This window comes from Urocitellus parryii, chromosome 1 (assembly GCF_045843805.1).
Source record: "Urocitellus parryii isolate mUroPar1 chromosome 1, mUroPar1.hap1, whole genome shotgun sequence".
Classification (NCBI taxonomy): domain Eukaryota; kingdom Metazoa; phylum Chordata; class Mammalia; order Rodentia; family Sciuridae; genus Urocitellus; species Urocitellus parryii.
The window spans coordinates 62789086-62810606 of NC_135531.1; the positions used below are offsets into that span (position 1 = coordinate 62789086).

The 21521-nt window shown below is 38.1% G+C and overlaps 1 protein-coding gene across 1 annotated transcript in view; it reads right to left on the minus strand.

The window, feature by feature from the left end:
• The window catches only part of Arsb (arylsulfatase B), a 172357-nt gene that overhangs the window by 130007 nt on the left and 20829 nt on the right, over positions 1–21521 (minus strand). Inside the window, exons 3-4 of the mRNA XM_077796079.1 lie at positions 18184–18374; positions 10547–10754 (exon numbers count right to left, since the gene is read on the minus strand). Of these exons, the coding sequence (XP_077652205.1) occupies positions 10547–10754; positions 18184–18374 (399 nt within the window). The remainder of the gene's footprint in view (positions 1–10546; positions 10755–18183; positions 18375–21521) is intronic.

Sequence of the window (21521 nt, forward strand, 5' to 3'; positions counted from 1 at the left end):
CTGATTAGTTCATTTTATTTGCCTTATATCTGGTCAGCAGAATCTTGAAGTCTGAGGAGCTCTGCATAGTTCTTTATTTTTAATTTTATTTTATTGGTTCTTCTTAGTTATACATGACAGTAGAATCAATCCATTTTGATAACATTATACAAGCATCAGATATATCTTAGTCTATTTAGGACTCCATTCTTGTGGGTGGGCACGATGGGTTGGTTCACTTAGGTATTTTCAAATGTGTACATAGAAAAACTATATTAGATTTATTCTACTCTCTTTACTATTCCCATCCCTCCTCCCTTCCTTTCATTCCGCTTTGTCTAATCTACTGAACTTCTCTTCTTTACCTCTCTCGCTTTATTGTGGTTTACCTTCCACATATTAGCAAAAACTTTCAGCCTCTAATGTTTTGGTATTGGCTTATTTCACTTAACATGATATTCTCCAGATCCATCCATTTACTGGTAAATGTCATAAAGTGGCTGAGTAATATTGCATTGTGTACATATACCACATTTTCTTTATCCATTCATCTGTTGAAGGGCACTTAGCTTAGCTATTGTGAACTGAGCTGCTATAAACATCTATGTGGCCATGTATTCTAATTTTAAATCCTTTGGATATATGGCAAGGAGTGGGATAACTGGGTCAAATGGTAGTTCTAGTCCTACTTTTTTTTTTTTTTTGGTACAAGGTATTGAACCTAGGGGCACTTAACCACTGAGCCACATCTCCAGTCCTTTTTTGTATTTTATTTAAAGACAGGGTCTCTCTGAGTTGCTTAAGGTCTCACTAAGTTGCTGAGGCTGGCTTTGAACTCGCCATCCTCCTGCCTCAGCCTCCTTGAGCTGCTGGGATTATAGGCATGTGTCACTATGCCCGACTTCCATTCCTACTTTTGTGAGGAATGACCATACTGATTTCCAGAGGGGTTGCACCAATTTGCAGTCCCTCCAACAATGTATGAGCATTCCCTTTTCCCCACATCCTCACCAGCATTTGTTGTTGCTTGTATTTTTGATAATTGCCATTCTACTGGAATGAGATGGAACCTCAGTATAGTTTTAATTTACATTTCTCTAATTGCTAGAGATGTTGAACATTTTTTCATATATTTGTTGATGGACTATATTTCTTCTTTACAGCAGGGTCTGTTAAGTTCCTTTGCCCATTTATTAATTGGGCTCTTTGGTTTTTTGGTGTTGAGCTTTTTGAGTTCTTTGTATATTCTGGAAATTAACACCCTATCTACAGTGCAGATGGCAAAGATTTTTTTTTCCTTCCATTTTTTAGGTTCTTTCTTGATACCCCTGAATGTTTCTTTTGCTGTGAAGATTTTTGGTTTGATGCCATTCAATCTATTGATGTCTGATTTCATTTCTTGTCCTTCAGGAGTCTTGTTCAGGAAGTCAGCTCCTGTGTCAATACGTTGAAGTGCTGGGCCTCCCTTTTCTTCTTTATGCTGAGATAGTGCTCACCTCGTCCAAATAGGAGTCCTCAACAGTCACACACTCAGTAACATTTGTTTGCAGACACATATTAACCACTAGCCTGTTTTTTTATACATTTATTTTTTAGTTGTAGTTGGACACAATACCTTTGTTTATTTATATTTATGTGGTGCTAAGGATCAAACCTAGGGCTTTGCACATGCTAAGTGATCACTCTACCACTGAGCCCCAACCCCAGCCTCTAGCCTGTTTTTATAGATTTTGTATCTGTAAATATTTGGCCAGGCAGCTATAGGAGACAGAGATGCGGGTACCAGATGAGACACATGTAAACTTGTGCATCTGCAACTGATTTGATGGTGACCTGATTTTACGTCAGCCCCTTCTCTTTGCTGTAAGCGTGGTTATATAGAATCTATATAGAATCTACCTTTCACTTGACTCCCCCCTTTCTTGCAGCCTGTGCAACATGATAATTCCTCTCATCTCCAAGGGAAGTTTGGCTCCAGTGGGTTCTAAAAGGAGAGTACAATATAAGAAATGGATCCGTCTTAAACATGACCTTTAAAATGGAATGCAGAAGAAGAGGAGAGAGTTAAACCCAAACAAATTGTAACATTTCTTGCAATCTAGTCAATAAATATGTTCAGTTCAATGTATAGCTTTCATTAATTATAAACTCAGAGAAAGGTCACAGTGCTATCCCTTCATATCAGTGTGAAAATATTGATTTAAATTCAAAATAACAATAAAACAATATTACCACATATAATAAGGGATATAAGAAATCACTGACAATCTGAAACAAGGGATGAGAAGCTTCTTTGCCCTAGAGTCTGGGATTGTGAATTCTGTGGTTTTTCATGGAAAATACAACTATAAGACTATTCCGGGGCCTTTAAAGCATGTTGGTTAATATTTTCACTCAATAAAATAATCAATAAACTAGCGCGCCTTACTAATATAATTTTAAATTGATCCGGCATGTTCTTGGTGTGAATATTAACATACAAAATCTAAAGATGTGCCATAGATTAAGGACTAGCTAGGGAAAAGATCATTCTAGCCTCATAGTTTGGAGACCTATGTTGTTATTTTCCTCTTTGACAGATGTATTAAATAAATGCATCATTGTGAAGAGACAGTGTGGACACACCATCTGATTTATTCACTTAAGTTTTCCTTATCCTTGTTAGAAATTCATTATAGGGTTTGTAGCACCTAGTCATACTGGTTTGTAATACTACTGTAATACTTGATTAATCAAAATAAATAAGCCTCTGCTCACACAGGAAGCTGCTCTTCTCAAGAGAGCTTTCAAAGCTACAGGTTTCACCAGTTCTTTCTGATTAGTTCATCATTTTATTTGCGTTATATAGAGTCAGCAGAATCCTGAGGTCTGAAGAGCTCTGCATAGTTCTTTATTTTTAATGTTGTTTTATTGGTTCTTTGAAGCACCCAGTCAGACTGGTTTGCAGGATGTTTCTGGTACAGAATTTCTGTAGTATTTTAGTAAGTCTGCCAACTGCGTATGCATATTTGAAACCATGAAATAGCTTCCCATTTGCCAGCTACCTATTTTGAAAGGAATTCCACATGGAAGGGAGCAAGGGACATAAGATGTAAGGGAATTAGTTAAGATTCATTTTTACTCCAGTTGAGGTCTTAAATTACATGTAATTTTGTGAAAGCTCAGGTAATAAATGTTAAAAGTTTAGGTTCTGCAATAATTTACTTTATTTGTCTAAGTAGAAAAGAACAGGATCCAGTGTTCCTCAAAGTTGGTGCCACTGGATGTTGGGGACAGGGCCCTTTTTCCAGGACTATGGATCTGTGGACTGCTATGTGGGTCACATAGGCACTCTGGCACAGACTGCACCCTTGCCACTTGTCTGCAAATACCTCCCAGTGCCAAGGAAGGAATGGATCCACCGAGGCTATGCCCAGCACTGACAAAAGTTCTGAAAACCCAGAGCAGTGCAGAACTGCACAACCATAAACCTTCCTGGTAACAAGACTCTCTGAGTAAGAGTTCTTGGTCCAAGCTCTCTTAAGTATCTCTTAAATCTGTCTTTCCTTCCCTATATTTTCCTTTTCTCAGGCATCCCTTACCCATGTACCCACCCCTATACTGTCAGAAGCCCAAAAGGTTCCAACCACTCTTCATTCCAGTCCTAAAATGATCCTGCTCACAACTGGTCAGTGCCTCCCACCACCTTTGGAGGCCCTCTGCAATTCCTTCCTGGGTAGACTCTGAGTGAATGAATGGGTGGCCAGCCAACCTGCACTCAATAGATGATGAAACCAAGGCTGGAGTCTACATGACTCGTGGGCTGCACAGTCAGGACTCGAACTCTGACCAGATTCTATCAGAGAAAGGTTAGAAGGATCGTCTTTGTAGAAAAAGAAAACAATGACGTGTTTGTAATGACACAGACAACATTTGTAATGACACAGGCAACACTGTCATATGTATCACAGTGACAGAGAGAGTAGCATTAATCCGTCAATGTTGTACTTTTTATGCAGGAAGGGCATGAAGAGCAGAACCTTAAAATTTTTCGGGGGGGATATCTGGGATTGAACTCAGGGGTGCTCAACTGAGCCTCATCCCCAGCCCTATGTTATATTTTATTTAGAGTGAGGTCTCACTGAGTTGCTTAGCGCTTTGCTGTTGCTAAGGCTGGCTTTGAACTTGTGATCCTCCTTCCTCAGCTTCCTGAGCCACTGGAATTACAGGCATGCATCATTGCACCCCACTGAGATCATTAAATTTAAACTTTATTATCAGCTTTTTCAAACAGCCTATTTGTAGAAATGGGTACATTTACCTGAAACGTAAACCATGTGGGAGAAGTTGAATTTCAAGCCCAGTTGGTTTCCAGCAGCCGTGTGTGTGTGTGTGTGTGTGTGTGTGTGTGTGTGTGTGTGTATGTATTTTTTTTTCCTCTTCCTGGTTGGGAAAATTCCCAAGATTTAAGTAAGAGTGAACTCAGAGGTTCTTGGATTTCTATTCACAAAAGAATTATCAGGATACTTGTTAAAAATGAGATTCCTGGGACCTCAGCCCTGGGTTTCTCATTCAGTAGGTCTGTGATAGGGCCTCAGAAGCTGAATTTTTAGAATTGAGGTTAGATTCACATTGCATGAAGTTAGCCATTTTTAAGTGCCCAATTCAGTGACATCCCGTGTAATCACAGTGCTGTGCAGCCATCACCTTGGGAACTGCAGTTTTAACAAAATGCTCACTACTGCCGCAGGCTCCTGGTGGCACACTGAGAATGCCCACCTTAAGGGCTTAGATGATGGGTACAGATGGCAAGGGATGAGATGCAAAAGTCAGTCTCCCCAAACATCAAAACCTAAAATCTATTCTTTACCTCTCCCTGTCACTAAATATAAGCTTGATACCAAGAAGTTCGTTCATGGCACATTTTTCTGTACTAAAGGACGCAACATTTTCTTCTTTGGATGCACCCAGCACTCAGGCTCATAAAGAAGAGCAGTGCTGAGTGATGTAAGTGAGACAACTGGAAAAAATGAATCACAACGCTCTCATCCAGTCCAGGTCCCCTCTCCTTGGGTTTAATCACATTATTATAGCACATTATTGAATTCTGCTTCAGGCAATGAATTGTCAATAAACACATATAAAGTCTCTGGAGAAAGAAATGCAAATGAGGCGTTTCCTTAGAGTCAGACCCTCAGCCAAACTTAAGTGAGGCTGTGGACAGATCCTTCATCACTTCTATCAGAGGAAGAACACAGCTGCAATGACTTAGCATAAAAATGAACAGCTTAGAAGAAATTCTGTTTAGAAAGATTCAGGAAGAGAATGGTTTCTGGGAACAGGAGTGTAGAAAGACAAAAAGTAGAGCTAAAGGACAGTGGGTTGAGATAAAAGGAAAAAGAGATGAGATGCAAAAAGACAATTGACTAGGATAATTAGGTACTGACCTCAAGTAGATTGCGTTTGAATTCTGGCTCTTCCATTTGTTAGATGTGCAAATCACTTAACTCCTTAAGGTTCTCGTTTCTTCTGGTAAAATGCAGATCAGGAAACCTATTTGACAAGCTTATTTTGAACTTGAATGCTTACAGCAGGAGCAACAGTGCCAAGGTGGGGGTGGGGGGGACACAGGAGCAAGTCCTGCTGTCAGGACTTGATGAACAAGGGTCATTTTATTTCTAAGAAACTCAGAAAAAAAGGGAACTGATTGAGGCAAAGAAAGGAAGGCCAGCAAAGAAACCAAAAATACAGTCCTAACAATTTACATTGGAGATAAAAAACAGCAGGCTTAAAATTGCAAAAAATGTCTTACTGCTAATGCAGAAGAACTCTGGAAGGCCGAGAAAAAGGACAAAAGCTAAAAAGGATGAGAGAGAGAGAAAAAAGCTAAATCAGTCATTCACCCCACTAATTAAAGATATTTTTGAGAAATAATTCAAGCAGAACAAAATCAATAAGCTAAAATATGAACATGGAAAAATTCCTAGAGTGAAAAATAATCTCAGCATGCAGATCAAGGGACTTACTATATTTCAGGCAAAATTAACTTTGTAAGTATCTTAAAGACCCATACCTAAATATACTTAAGCAAAAAATTTTAACTGTGGAGATAACTTTTTAAAATGCCACCAAAGACATTTCCAGAAATCAGTTTTACCAGAGAGATCTTAAAAACATTCTAAACTATTACAGAGCATAGAAAAAGATGGAAAACCCATTCAAATTATTTTATTAAGTGACTCTCACCAACACAACAAAACATGACAGAGAATAATCACCAACCACATGTGCACTTCTGAACTGATTGACAAACCTGAAATACACAAAGGCAAACTGTTGTTTGACTTCCTAATGGCTGCCAATCTTACTGGAGTGAGATGGTACCTTAGGGTAGTTTTGATTTGCATTTCTCTGACTGCTAGCGATGGTGAGCATTTTTTCATGTACATAATATTGATTGATTGTATGTCCTCCTCTGAGAAGTGTCTGTTCAGGTCCTTGGCCCATTTATTGATTGGGTTATTTGTTATCTTATTGTCTAATTTTTTGAGTTCTTTGTATATTCTGGTTATTAGGGCTCTATCTGAAGTGTGTGGAGTAAAGATTTGTTCCCAGGATGTAGGCTCCCTGTTTATCTCTCTTATTGTTTCTTTTGCTGAGAAAAAACTTTTTTAGTTTGAGTAAGTCCCATTTGTTGATTCTATTTGTTAACTCTAGCGCTATGGGTGTCCTATTGAGGAATTTGGAGCCTGATCCCACAGTATGTAGATCATAACCAACTTTTTCTTCTATCAGATGCCGTGTCTCTGATTTAATATCAAGCTCCTTGATCCATTTTGAGTTAACTTTTGTGCATGGCGAGAGATAGGGATTCAGATTCATTTTGATGCAAATGGATTTCCAGTTTTCCCAGCACCATTTGTTGAAGATGATATCCTTCCTCCATTGCATGCTTTTAGCCCCTTTATCAAATATAAGATAGTTGTAGTTTTGTGGATTGGTTACTGTGTCCTCTATTCTGTACCATTGGTCCACCCGCCTGTTTTGGTACCAGTACCATGCTGTTTTTGTTACTATTGCTCTGTAGTATAGTTTGAAGTCTGGTATCGCTATACCGCCTGATTCACACTTCCTGCTTAGCATTGTTTTTGCTATTCTGGGTCTTTTATTATTCCATATGAATTTCATGATTGTAGGAAGTCAAACAACAATAAGTGCTGGAGAGGATGCGGGGAAAAGGGCACTCTTGTTCATTGCTGGTGGGACTGCAAATTGGTACAGCCAATTTGGAAAGCAGTATGGAGATTTCTTGGAAAGCTGGGAATGGAACCACCATTTGACCCAGCTATTCCCCTTCTCGGTCTATTCCCTAAAGACCTAATAAGAGCATGCTACAGGGACACTGCTACATCGATGTTCATAGCAGCACAATTCACGATAGCAAGATTGTGGAATCAGCCTAGATGCCCTTCAATAGATGAATGGATAAAAAAAATGTGGCATTTATACACAATGGAGTATTACTCTGCATTAAGAAATGACAAAATCATAGAATTTGGAGGGAAATGGATGGCATTAGAGCAGATTATGCTAAGTGAAGCTAGTCAATCTTTAAAAAACAAATACCAAATGACCCCTTTGATATAAGGGGAGTAAACAAGGACAGGGTAGGGACGAAAGTTTGAGAAGAAGATTTACATTAAACAGGGATGAGAGGTGGGAGGGAAAGGGAGTGAGAAGGGAAACCGCATGGAAATGGAAGGCGATCCTCAGGGTTATACAAAATGACATATAAGAGGAAAGGAGGGGTAAGACAAGATAATACAAATGGAAGAAATGATTTACAGTAGAAGGGGTAGAGAGAGAAAAGGGGAGGGGAGGGGAGGGGAGGGGGGATAGTAGAGAATAGGACAGACAGCAGAATACATCAGACACTAGAAAGGCAATTTGTCAATCAATGGAAGGGTAACTGATGTGATACAGCAATCTGTATACGGGGTAAAATTGGGAGTTCATAACCCACTTGAATCAAACTGTGAAATATGATGTATTAAGAACTATGTAATGTTTTGAACGACCAACAATAAAAAAAAGAGCAAAAAAAAAAAAAGAATTAGGTCCTGAACATAGTAAACACTCAATTAATGCTATATTTAAAAAACATGCCTAATTAAAAGCAAAGAAAAACAACTCATAAAAAAACCAGAAAACTAGAGTAGAATACCAAGTTGATTCCTCAACAAGTCCCCTCATCCCTACATAGTCACCATCCAATAAAATTTACCAGATAATAAACCCTGACCTCATGCTAAAAATTTCCAATCAAATTTTTAAGTAGGCAAGGATCACTAGGTATTTGAGAAAACCACTTTCATGAGAGGCAAACTAAAATAGAACATAGAGAGTTTTATGAGAGAGAGAAAGAGAGAAATATAAATAAACTTTTAAAAATATTATATATAAGCTGGACTTAATGGTGCATGCCTGTGATCCTAACTTCTCAGGAGGCTGGTGCAGGAAGATCACAAGTTCAAAGCCAGCCTCAGCAACTTGGTAAGACCCTATCTCAAAATAAAAAATAAAAAGAACTGGGGATGTAGTTCAGTGGTACACCTGGGTTCAATCTCCAATACTGTCATTGTTGGTGGGACTACAAATCAACTACTCTGGAAATCAGTATGGGTATGGAGATTTCTCAAAAAACTAGGAATGGAACCACCATAAGATCCAGCTATCCCACTCCTCAATATATATCCCAAAGATCTAAAATCAGCATATTATAGAGCTACAGCTACATCAATGTTTATACAATTCACAATAGCCAAGCTAGGGAACCAACCAAGATGCTCTTCAACAGATGAATGGATAAAGAAAATGTGGTATATGCACACAATGGAATATTACTCAGCCATAAAGAAGAATGAAACTATGGCATTTGCCAGTAAATGGATGAAACTGGAAACTATCATGTTAAGTGAAATAAGCCAGACTCAGAAAGCCAAAGTTCTAATGTTTTTTTTTTTCTGATATGCAGAAGCTAGTCCAAATTAAGGAGGGGGTAGGTGGGAAAGAAATAGGGTGGGGGATTCCATCAAAATAGAAGAAACATGGGTGGACTAGATGAAGGGGACCAATGGGGAGAGAAAAGGGATGGATGGATGGAACAGAATGAATCTGACCTAACTTCCCTATGTACATATATGAATATATTGAAGTGAATCTCACCACCATGTACATCCATAAAACACTAACTTAAAAAAAAAAGAAAGAAAGAAAGAAAACCCCTATAAGTAAATAGCAGAAAGATCAGTAGAGTAGAAGGAATGGAAGACGGGGAGGGAAGAGGGGAGGAAAAGGGGAAACACGGGGGACTGAGTAAGAACAAATTATATTCCATACACATACTCATGAAAATAATGGTAATACATCAGCTTTGGAGAAGTAAATTATATATATATATATATACACATATATACATATATATAATAAACTGCAGTTAGAATTTGTTTTAATAAGGAAATGCTATATATATTATATATATATATAATATATATATAATAAAAACAAAACTTCACAAAAAAAGGAATTATCAAAAACAAAAAAGTTCTTGGTAATTAAAAACACAGCAGTTAAAATAAATTCAATTAAAAATATACACAATACTGATCAGGAAATTTTCCAAACAGTGGAAGAAATAAAAAGATAACAGAAATAAAAACTAAAAACTCTAGAGGATTGACCTAACATCTAATTAGCAGGAATTCTATAATGAGGATGGGGAGAGGTGAGGTGAAGGGTCAAACAATTGCAAAATAATTAATATAAGAAAATTTCCCATTAGAAAAGGTTGTGCATTTTCAGATAGAAAGTACTTTCCAAGTAGACAGCACAATGAATAAACAAAGACCTACACCTAAAGCATATCATGGTGAAATTTTAGAAAACTGTGCTAATGAGAGGGGGGAAAATCGAATACATAACAGATTAGGATCAAAAGGTCATGGCCATAATGAAAATGATTTTCAAAAGTTATCTCTAAGTCCTGAGATCACAAATTTTCTTTCTCATTTCTTTTGTTTTCTGTAATCAACATGTATGACTTTTATTGTCAGAAAACAAATACAAAATAAATCTATAACTGGGGATTCAAGCCCCAATTTAACTGGCTCCATTTCTCATCTGTCTCCATGTCACAATCTGTCTCTTTGCACTGATACAAAGTCCCCTCCAGTCAGTCACAGTCACGGTCATAGATGGCCTGGCTGCAGTGAGGTAAGAACAGACCACTACAGGGACTCGCCACCCAGCTGCCCTGGGCATCAGCGATGTCCATCATTTACTCGGTCAGCGAGTGCTTGTTTTTGAACATACTCCCAGAATATTTTAACAGCTGAAGGAGAGGAGGACAAGCCCGTAATTCTTTTTCCTTAGACACATCTTTCTATCCATTATGACCATGTCTCCCCTACTGCAGTTAGAATTTGTTTTAATAAGGAAATGCTAACTGCTCCCATCTGTCTTCATTCCACTTATCGAACACCATGTCCTAGGCTTTGCCTAGAGATGAGTTTCCTATTGACAGACTTACCCGTGGAAAAGATGAACACTGTGTTGTTCCAGAGTCCGTGTTTTTTTAAGGCTGCAGTGACATTTCCTACTGCTTCATCCATAAGGGACACCATTCCTGCATAGTGATGCCTGTTCTTATTCTGGATAAAGTCATATGGCTTCAGGTATTCTTCAGGCACCTGAAGGGGCTCATGGACAGACTGGAGAGCAAGGTAGAGAAACAGAGGCTGGAAAGAGAGGTTGTACGCATCAGTTACAAGGGCATGGAAGAATTAAACACAGAAGGATAAGACACTCTAGATTTATCATAATAAAAATAATATCAAGACAACCTGCAGAATGCATTGAAAATATTTGTGAGTCATATATGTGTTTAGGGACTCATATCCAGAATATAGAAACAACTCTTGCAACTCAATGACAAAAAAAAATTAACTGGACTATAAAATGGGCAAGGAATTTGAAGAGCTATTTCTCCAAAGAAGGTAGTTAAATAGCCACAAGCACATGAAAAGATGTCAACTTCATTAATCATTAGAAAATGCAAAACAAAAATGCAAAACCACAGTGAGATACCACTTCAGACCCTCTAGGATGGTTTTAATTTTAAAAATGGAAAATAACAATAATGTTGGTGAGGATATATAGAGAAATTGGAATTCTCCCTCATTGCTAGAAGGATATCTATACTGGAAAAAAAAAGCAGTTTGGGAGTTCCTGGACTTGTTAAACATGGGTTATCATATGACCTAGCATTTCCATTTCTTCAGAAATGAAAACATATCCACAAACTTGTATGAAGGTTCATTGCAACATTACTCATAATAACCAAAAAGTAGAGACAGCCCAAAGTCCATGCATTGATTAGAAAAATAAAATATGGTATAGTTTCAGCATACATGTCAGTAAAGGAAATAAAGTATACAACATAGATGGACCTTAAAAACGCACTAAGTGAATGAGGCCAATCACAAAAGACCACGTATTGCATAATCATATATTTATATGAAATGTCTAGTAGGCAAATCCATAGGAAATAGATTAGTAGTTGCCTGGGGATGTAGGAAATTGTGGGGAGAGCATGATGAGTGACAGCTAATATGTTTAAGGTTTCGGGGGGGTGATGAAAATGTCTTAGACTCAGATCAAGGTGATGATTGCACAACTCCTGAACTTACTGTGGAACTATAAACTTTTAATGGGTGAATTTTATCATATACAAATTATGTGTCAATAATAATGTTTAAAAATATAACAAAAGATATAAGATAAATAAGTAAATAAAATAAAGCCAGAGTCCTAGAACAGCCTGGTCCAAACAAATAATAATATCATAATAGCATCTATATATTAAATGTTATCTATGTATTAGATACTCTGATAATAATTAAGATATTATCTCTTATTTACTTTTTAATTGACTTTATTTTTTAAATACATGACAGAGGAATGCATTACAATTCTTTTTACACACATAGAGCACAATGTTTCATATCTCTGTATATAAAGTATGTTCACACCAATTCATGTCTTCATACATGTACACATTCCATCACATTCCACCATCATTGCAAACCCCCTACCTCCCTATTCCTCTCCCACCCCTCTGCCCTATCTAGAGTTCGCCTATTCCTCCCATGCTCCCCCTCCCTACCCCACTATGAGTCAGTCACGTTATATCAGAGAAAACATTCAGCATTTGTTTTTTGGGGATTGGCTAACTTCACTTAGCATTATCTTCTCCAACACATCCATTTACCTGCAAATGCCATGATTTTATTCTCTTTTATTGCTGAGTAATATTCCATTGTGTACATATGCCACTTTTTAAAATTTATTCATCTATTGAAGGGCATCTAGGTTGGTCTCACAGTTTAGCTATTGGAATAGCTAAATAGCTCTATGTAATATCCATTTCATAGATGAGTTAAGTTTAAAAAGTTATATGACTTGCTCAAGCCCACATTAATTGAAGAGCAATTTTCTGTTGCAAACCACACTATTACTATATGGCTACCTATCAAAAGATGCTTTACCCTTTTGCTTTAGCTGAAAATAAGTCCCTACCTTTTAGGAAAGTTTTATGGTTCTTACGTATTTTATGAGAAAACAAGTAAACACCATGCCTTGTTAGTTTGATGTAGGACTAAACGTAAGACCAACTCAACTCCTGGAAATTATCTGTAATCCACCTATTCTTTTTTATCTTTGATGCCAAGTTAAGGCACTGAACATCTGTGGTATTCCAGGCCAGTTTCTCCTTTTAAAAAGGAGAATAAAGGTATTCCCTTTATTGTGCTCCTACCGAATTCTTCAATGAGTTGGAAACCCTCAAAGAGACAAGGTGTTCAGGCCAAGAATAAACATGTAATTCTGTTAAAGTATCTGAGGTATTTAAATCTCATACATGAATGGGAAAAGGTTAGAAAGCAGATGGGAGGAGCTCATATTTCATTCTTCATTGTTAAGTTATTTTAAATTATATATTATACATCCCTGTGATGGAGTAAGGAATGTCCACATAGAGAAAGAGCAGCAGGAGAGGAGGACAGGTGAAGGCCAGAAAGGCCTTGTTGATGAGTCATCTTCCAGTGTCCCTCAGTTCAAAGTACTCGGCATGCCAAATGCAATGCTTACAGGTACCATTTCCTGAGCCCCGACACTTGCGAACATAAGTCTATGACCCAGGGTGGAGGAGGAACAAGAGAGGGAGAAAGGAGAAGATTGACCTATCGGGTGAAGGGTTAAAATATGCTATTCTGGCATTTGATGATTTAAGTTAAAGGCACTTGAAAAACAGCAGGTGCAAGATCACTTCGATCTTCGTGCTGCTTCTTAAAAGCAGAAATGGAAACTCCCAATGTAAAGACACTCACCTGTATTAAAGGAAGGGCCACAGCCTTATCCTCAAGGTCAGGGAGACCAAATGGAGAGAATTCTGCACAGACCTTGTTAAAATAACCCTTATCTGTAAAGCCTCCCACATAATTTAGTCACATTTCCATTTTACTATTTTTGTCCAATTTGGCATATATGTAACTGCCTCACCACTTCTTTGGGGCCTTCACTTCATTATGTTGAACCATATTATGCTTTCCTCCTGCTATTCCATTTTAGGTCAGTTTAATTCTGGGACCCAGCTGGGACTCTATAGGATAGAGGTGGAGATTTTCTGCCCTGCACAGGTCACTAGCAGCAACATGGCTAAAGAAGAGGAGGGGGAAAGAGGGCATGTTGTCACAGTCAGCAAGGGATTTGTAAAGGTAATGCAGAGAAGGATGGTAGGGAGAGCCCTTGTAACCACACAAGGAAAAAATGATTCTGGAGTCACTATTAAAGAGTCTTGCAAATATTCAGCATGGAAATCGTTCTACTCACTTTGTTAAACACATTTCAAAAAGAAACTTGGAAACCTTTTCCATGATTATTCCTTAGTGGCTAAAAACATCACCCTTTCTCTTGGGAGGCTAAAAATATAAAACTACAGCAGCCTCCATGATACAGTGGTCAGATTTCTATTGATTCAAACAGAAGGGACATAACAGAGGAGTGAAAACCAGCTCTGAAGGGTGAGGTGACTGTCGCAGGCTATGCAAAGGCTATGTAAAGCACTACCTGCTGGCCAGATCCTGATAACTTAGTCTCCTAAGACAAAATGTATTCTTTGAACAAATAATTATCTTTTCCCCCATCTCATCAGCAACAGTCTACCATTTACTGTGGGCACTCAGTCTTTCACACATGTGTATGGCTTTAGGTCACCCGGAAGAGACAGAATAATGTGTAGTACAGCAGCCTATCTCACAAAATTAGGACAAAGAAACACACTTGAGATACTATGGGGGGAAAAAACTTTTCAGCACTCAAGTGAATGTTATTCATGAAACAACTCATTATTCATCAGAACTAAATGAATGCATTTCTATACTATTTTTAAAATGGAAAAAAACATATAGCGCTTTTATTACCACATGGTGGCCCAGTAGAAAGAGCAGTTAGCTAGGGCTCCAAGGTTCTCCAGCCACCATCAGGACCTTGCTACAGTCACTTGGCCCACAAGCCTCCCTGTAACCAGCTGTAGCTGAGCCTCAGCTCACTGTTGGCCCAAAACAAATCGCTACCATCCTGGGGATGGGTTCCTTGTTACTATGTCTATGGACTGGAGTCCCAGCCCACCCTTGCTTGGCCTTGGAGACCGGATGGCCCCTCTGACATAACTGCAGCCCTAGCTGCACGTTAGCCTCCACTGATCTCTGAGTTCATGCTGGAGCCTCGTCTCTCCTTTGCTTTCCCTTGGGTCTGTATTCCTGTTCTCATCAACTTAGTCATAACTGTACCATTGCAGGTGTCTTGGGAATATAAAATGTAATCCTAGATGTGAAATCATGACTAAATACTTAGTATTACATAAAAAAAGTTCAGTATTATCACCCAAGGCTATTAATATATTCATGTTTAAGACACTAGAGGTTCTCTGACCTTTCCTATTATGCCAAATGGCTCCTTAAGACACATACTCTAAATATACCTGCCCCGTGATAAGAAGCTTTATATCAGGGAGGAAGAAACATTTATTTTCATTTCTTTATATATTTTCTCAAAGTATAAATGGGGAAAAACATATGAGAGGTGTTGACATTATTATTCTATCTTTAATGTTCAAATGAAGACATTCTTTTCCAAATTGTGCCAGGATAAAGTAAGAGTCTTCCATTAGAAAATAGCATTTTCTTTTAGAGAGCTTCTAGTAGATGATATATGTTGGATAACATTTGTTGTTATTCCGCAAAGCACTGTGGGGACTGCTTTTTTTCGTCTTTTTTCTTTCTCTCTCTCTCTCTCTCTTTAGTTGTAGAAGGACAAAATACTTTTGTTTGTTTATTTTTATGTGGTGCTGAGGATCGAACCCAGTGTCTCACACATTCGAGGCAAGTGCTCTACCGCTGAGCCACAACCACAGCCCATGGGAACCATTTTCAACAGGAAGATATGTTATGAACATGCTACTATGTAATGTTACTGCTGTGGAATCATCATGCAGAAGAGGAGAAAGAATGGTTCTTCCTAACCCATGCAAAGTCACTCTGTTAGTGTGACCCTGAGTCCAGCAACAGCAACTGTGTTGGTACAAAACACTCCATATGCTTTCCCCCCTCAAGTGCCCTTTTAAAATAGGCACAGTTTTAAGTTGGCCTGTGTTTCTTTAATGACTTCCAACCTGAACAAGTGGCCTATGTTACAGTCTATAAACAGCACCTGAGACATTAGCACAGAATTAAACACTGATTAAGATGATGAAAAGCATAGCTCCTGAAAATGGTGAGATGCATTGTTTTATTGAGAACTGGTAATGTAAACACAGGCTGTCTTAAGCAAATATTTTGGGGTTACTACTCAACTATTAATTATGTCATTCATTCATATTTGTGTTTGAAACTTTGAACACACTGGGAATGATATGATGGAAAGTTCTTCAGCATGTTTCAGCTGTAGGATAAGGACCATCCTGTCACCTGGTGATTTCCATAATGCTGTCTATGAACAGCATCATGCTAACAGCACCCCTTCCAGGTCTTGCAAGCTCTCAGGGCCTTCCGATGTCCTCAGTTCTAATGCTTTCCCCATTGTCCCAGTTAAGACAGTTCACCCAGAGAGCTATCTCACCCCATCTTCTTCCTCTTATCTGCTTAATGTTGAGGGTACTGTGATAGAATACTTCATTGTTCCTTAATAGGAATGAAATTTTTTGTAGGAAGATTACAGTGGTTGCATAATTAAAATAGTTGGCTTCTGCTCACCTCTGTTTGAGGGGAGAGCCCTGAACATCAATGCCCTTCATTGTAGAGGGTATCTATAGTGACTGCACATCTGAATCACTGGCAGGAGGTGTGTGTGTTGGGGGAGGAGGTGGTGGTAAATAAAATACCCATGCCTTGGTACCACCTCACACCAATGAATCACAATATTTGACATCACTATTTCTTACAAGTTTCCCAGGTAATTCTAATAAATGGTCAGGACTAGAACAGTTAAGTTGAATCATGAACTGGGACTCAGAACCCTTGGCCTTGGATATTAGCTGTGAACTGGGGAGGTTGGTTAAGGGGATAAGCTCTGTAGTCAGAGACTGTGGATTTAAATTCTGATTCTGTCTTTCAAAAGTTCTGTGACCTTGACCAAGTGACTTCTCTAAGTCATTTTGTTTAACTATATGTTATAAAATGGTTCCCTTAAAACTTTACCTTGTTCTTTTGGTGTTAAGTTGTATCTACAAAATGCCAAGCATACAGCAGAGAACTGAGAACATAAGCCTTAATTACCAGAATGTTGGTTTAAATTTAGATTTAAAACCTGTGTATTTCTATATATTTGAGAAAATGTTTTTGTTTCTATGTTCCATAGCAGGCATGGTTACTCCAAGATGTCTGCATTAAGCTGATAAAAACCAAGAAGTGGGGCAAAACTGGGAACAGAGTAGAAGATCCCCAAAACTGAGTTAGAGTAGGCAAAGGCAGGGCCAGGGAGATTCCATACCAAAAAGGGAGTCTTCAGCAGTGCATTAAGTCTGGACATGTATGTAAGCCATAATCCACGCTGTGATCTGCACCAGGGACCCCCAAGCATTGTCAAAGAGCCAAAGTGCAGGAAATTAGAACAAGATAACATTGCATATTCTAGAATTTGCTACGTCCAGGTCCCACAAAAGGACTGATTTGTGAGTGTGCTAATACAGTTCTTCATGAAGCCATCTTTTGAGCCTCATTTCTGAGAACACAAGTATCTGTCACATTCAAAAGCACTTATAGGCTAAATCTAGAGAATTTGGCTTTAGAGCTATTCAGATTCTTGTCTATCTTTACCTTTCCCTATATGTAAGTCAGTGCATGACAGACAAAACAGCTCTAGTATGGTGAATGTGAAAAACAGGCTTCTTTATAGACCATGTTGATGAATTGGAAGACTCAATATTGTTCAGATGTCTGTTTTCCACAAGTTGGTCTATAGCATCAGTGAAATCCAAATCAAAACTGACACTTGTTTTACTTTCTTGGTAGAAATTGACCAATTGATTCTAAAATTAACATGCAAATGTAAAAAAAAAGAAAGAAAGAAAGAAAAAGAAAAAGAAAGGAAGAAAAAAGAAAATAACCTAGAATAGTCAAAATGATCTGGGCAGGATGGGAAGGAGTGATTGAAAGTTAGAGGACTTTCCCTGAACCCAAAATTTGTGGATTCCTTGATGGAAAGTTTGCCATAATAAAGCCTCATCTCATAAATAATCTGATTTCCACTTTTAAAGGAGTCTAATTACTTACAGCACATGCACGCAAAACAACAAAATAATAAAATGTATTTCTACTAAAATGCTATAGGACACAATATTCTTCTAAGTGCCACCCAAGGACTACTCTCTCCAGAATCACCTTTTGAGAGTTTCTCTAAGGTACAGATAGATGGACCTTTCCCAGACCTAATAAGTCACACCTCAGAGGTGGGCTCCAGGACTCTAATTTTCACAAGCTTCCAAGGCTGATTCTGATGTGCTCTAAAACTTGAAAACAATCCTCTTAGAATTTGATAGATTTTCCCCAAAACAACAGTGACTTCTTCCTATTTTAACAAGATTTTGGTATCAGTTAAAGAAGCAAGACTTACCTTCTCTGGAGGATGGTTATTTATGAGGGCTGTAGCCCTCTGGGTAAACACATTGGTTGAATACATATTTTTATATCCTGTTGCAACTTCTTCACCATCTCGAAAATCAAGAGCACATCGTGTGACATTCAAAGCCTCAATTAAGGTACAACGCTCATGAGAGTAGTAATCTTCACTGCCTAGGAGATATCCTACAAGAATGGAAGACAAGAATAGTCTGCATAGCATAAAGCTTGTTAAACTCATGTTTCAGCATTTAATTGCTTAATGCAATTGATTACTCATGACAAGGCTAATCAAACGACAAGGCTAATCAGAGCAACATTCCTTAACATCTCTATATTTGGTAGCAGAAGTCATTAAAATGTTATTGTGTAAAAATTCAAATCCATTCTCACTCAAGTCTTTACAAACACAGACTCTATCACGTAACTCTCAAAGAGAGTGGTTTCATGTAAATATGTTTTTAGAAGAACAGAGCTCAATTTCAGCAAAAGGGGTAAGATCTTACTCCTTTAAAGCTGCCTAGTGGCAAAAATAATATATGGTTAATATGACTTGTTGCAAGTTTTTCTTGCAAGGAGATCATATAAATAAGCACAGGATTCAAATAATGTCATCTGTTGTTCCTGAGGATGGGAAGCTGGCTTCCGGGTTATTTATAGCCCCTGCTCTCTAGGAGGATCATCTTCAGTCAGATGCTGACACCCACTGGTGAAAGATACAAACCTTTCCAAAGAAAGGCCCTCTACACAGCTGAACTATCAGTGCCAAAAGACCAAACTGAAGTGTGAGCACTGCACTTTGATTTTTCTACCTACAGTGATCTCAATTTTGCTCCCAATTTAAGCAGCATTAATTGCCTATCTCACAATTTAAACTTAAAGGTAAAAGAAAATGAATTTTCTCAACTAACAGTTGTTTCTGCAAAAGTTCTGTATTTTCCTAAAGTAATAAAATAAACTGTGCTGCCTATTATGCTTCTATGTACATAAATGTCAGAACAGGCAGATCTATAGTAACAGAAGATTAGTGCTTGCCTGGGGCTGCAGGGACTGGGGGACAGGGGGAGTGATGATTAACGCTGTTTGGTTTCTTTTTTGGGTGGTGAAAATGTTCTACAATTGAATTGTTATGCTAGTGGGGCAACCTTGTACATTTATTAAAAATCACTGAATTATACACCTTAATTGGAGAAACACTATGACACGTGATTTACACCTTGATAAAGCTATTAAAAAGAAACTACTGGGCTGTTAGCTATCTGCTGATATATATTGCTTATTCACTTTAAAATGATGACGAGAAAATTGGCCCAGCCCTTTCCCCAAGTCCTGAACTTTCTCTACAATGACAATTAAGAGCCTTACCCAGTTTACATAATAAATCAATTCTTTTTAATTAATTCCTTCTTTATCATGATCTAGTAAATTCAAGGTCCTGAATATAATTAAATCCTTGGTCTTAATGTATTTTTTGATATGGTAATCGTTCCTCCTGCATATATAACAGAAAAGGAAATCCAATATGTTTGCTAATTAATGTGCAACAGAAAAGAAAACGTATCCATGAAAATAATTTCGGCCCTAAGCTGGAAGCAGAGGCACACGCCTGTAATTCCAGCAGCTTGGGAGGCTGAGAGAGGAGGATCACAAGTTCAAAGCCAGCCTCAGCAAAAACTGAGGCACTAAGTAACTCAGTGAGACCCTGTCTCTAAATAAAATACAAAATAGGGCTGGGGATGTGGCTCAGTGGTTGAGTGCCCCTGAGTTCAATCCCTCATACCAAAACACAAACAACAACAAAAAAAAAACATGAACAAACAAAGAGTCATCAGGATGAAACTGAGGAAAATCTAAATAAACATTCTAGCTTCCCTTGCTTTGAGTTGATTTAAAAACCCCTAATTATTGGAGGTCAGACAGCTGAGCAATATATTATTAGTGGTGCACTAGCTGTGCTGTAGCTGAAAACTTTGATGGAAGCCACCTAATGGGCTAAGACTGTTCTCTGGCAGAAGTTGCCTTTTGCTTTCTTCCCTGATCTATGTCTTAATAAACAACTGCAAGGTTAGCTGTTCCCGAAAAAGGAAACTTTTTAATTAGTAACTCTTCTTACAGAGTTACAGAACCCAGAATTGGTGACGTCAGATAACTACAGCATGTGTGTCAGAAAAGCTGACTCCCACATTTATGACCCTGATCTGGGCCTGAGTCTAAAATCCACCCCGACATCCCAAAACCCTTACATGAGCTTTGTATCTGAACCACCTAAGCAAGATGGACTTTTAGGACAAATTCTCCTCTTCAACCTGCTGACTTTCTTTCCCAGTCACTGTCTCTCTCAAGCTATCAGCTTCCTCATGTGGTAGCAGAACTGGACCTTTCTGGGTTATAAGAAACTGGACTTCTAGTTTGGGTTTTTCACAACTAGTGGATATTCGTTTGAGGAAATCACTTCCATTCCATATCTATAAGTGTAAACTATTTTTCCATCACTGGGAGAATATATGCATAGGATATGATTAGATGATGTATGATTAGATGATGTATGAGTTATAAATATTGAAATCATATTACAAATAAGGGAATTCCAGAAACAGAACCTTCTATTCACATGGTTGGCCACACTGAAACCAGGCAACCACGTGACTATCACACAGTGCTTTTCATCATAACAGCAGTTCCCAAATTTGAACTCAGATGCTGAGCCTAAAGATGATGGCAGCCTGTGTTTTTCTGGGAAAATTTGGAAAATGCTTTTTGAACAACTAATCAATAAAAATCTCATATCTTTATTGAGACACACAATTCATGATTATACAAGTCACCCATTTAAAGTATATAATTCTTTGCTCTTTAGTGTATTCTCAGGGTTGTACAACCATCCCCCAATTACCTGTCTACTTTTCAAGTTGTAGCAGTAGTAACAGCTGTGTGGTCATCATCCTCTTCTTGACTACAAGCATCCCTTCACATAATTATAGGGTGTTCAACTGTTTGGCTAAATCTAGGCAGGCTTCTTTATTTTCATAAGACAATTTTTTGTCCGACTGAATTTTTAAGTACATGACTTTGTTTTTAATAAAAAATTTCAAAATATCCACAGTCCATCCTCTTGCCAAAGCATACACATCAACTCATCTAAGAATGTACTAGCAGTTTGGTCCTCTAGAACTTCTAAGATAGCAAAGTGGTCATATACTCAAGCCTGATTTTTGGCAGCTATATAAGAGTACTGAAGATATATTCAGGTTCATCCAAAAAGAACATCATAGTTGATTAGTACTGTCTGCTGGAACACCTGGGTGGGAGAGCATACAAGTGCTCTCCTGTCTG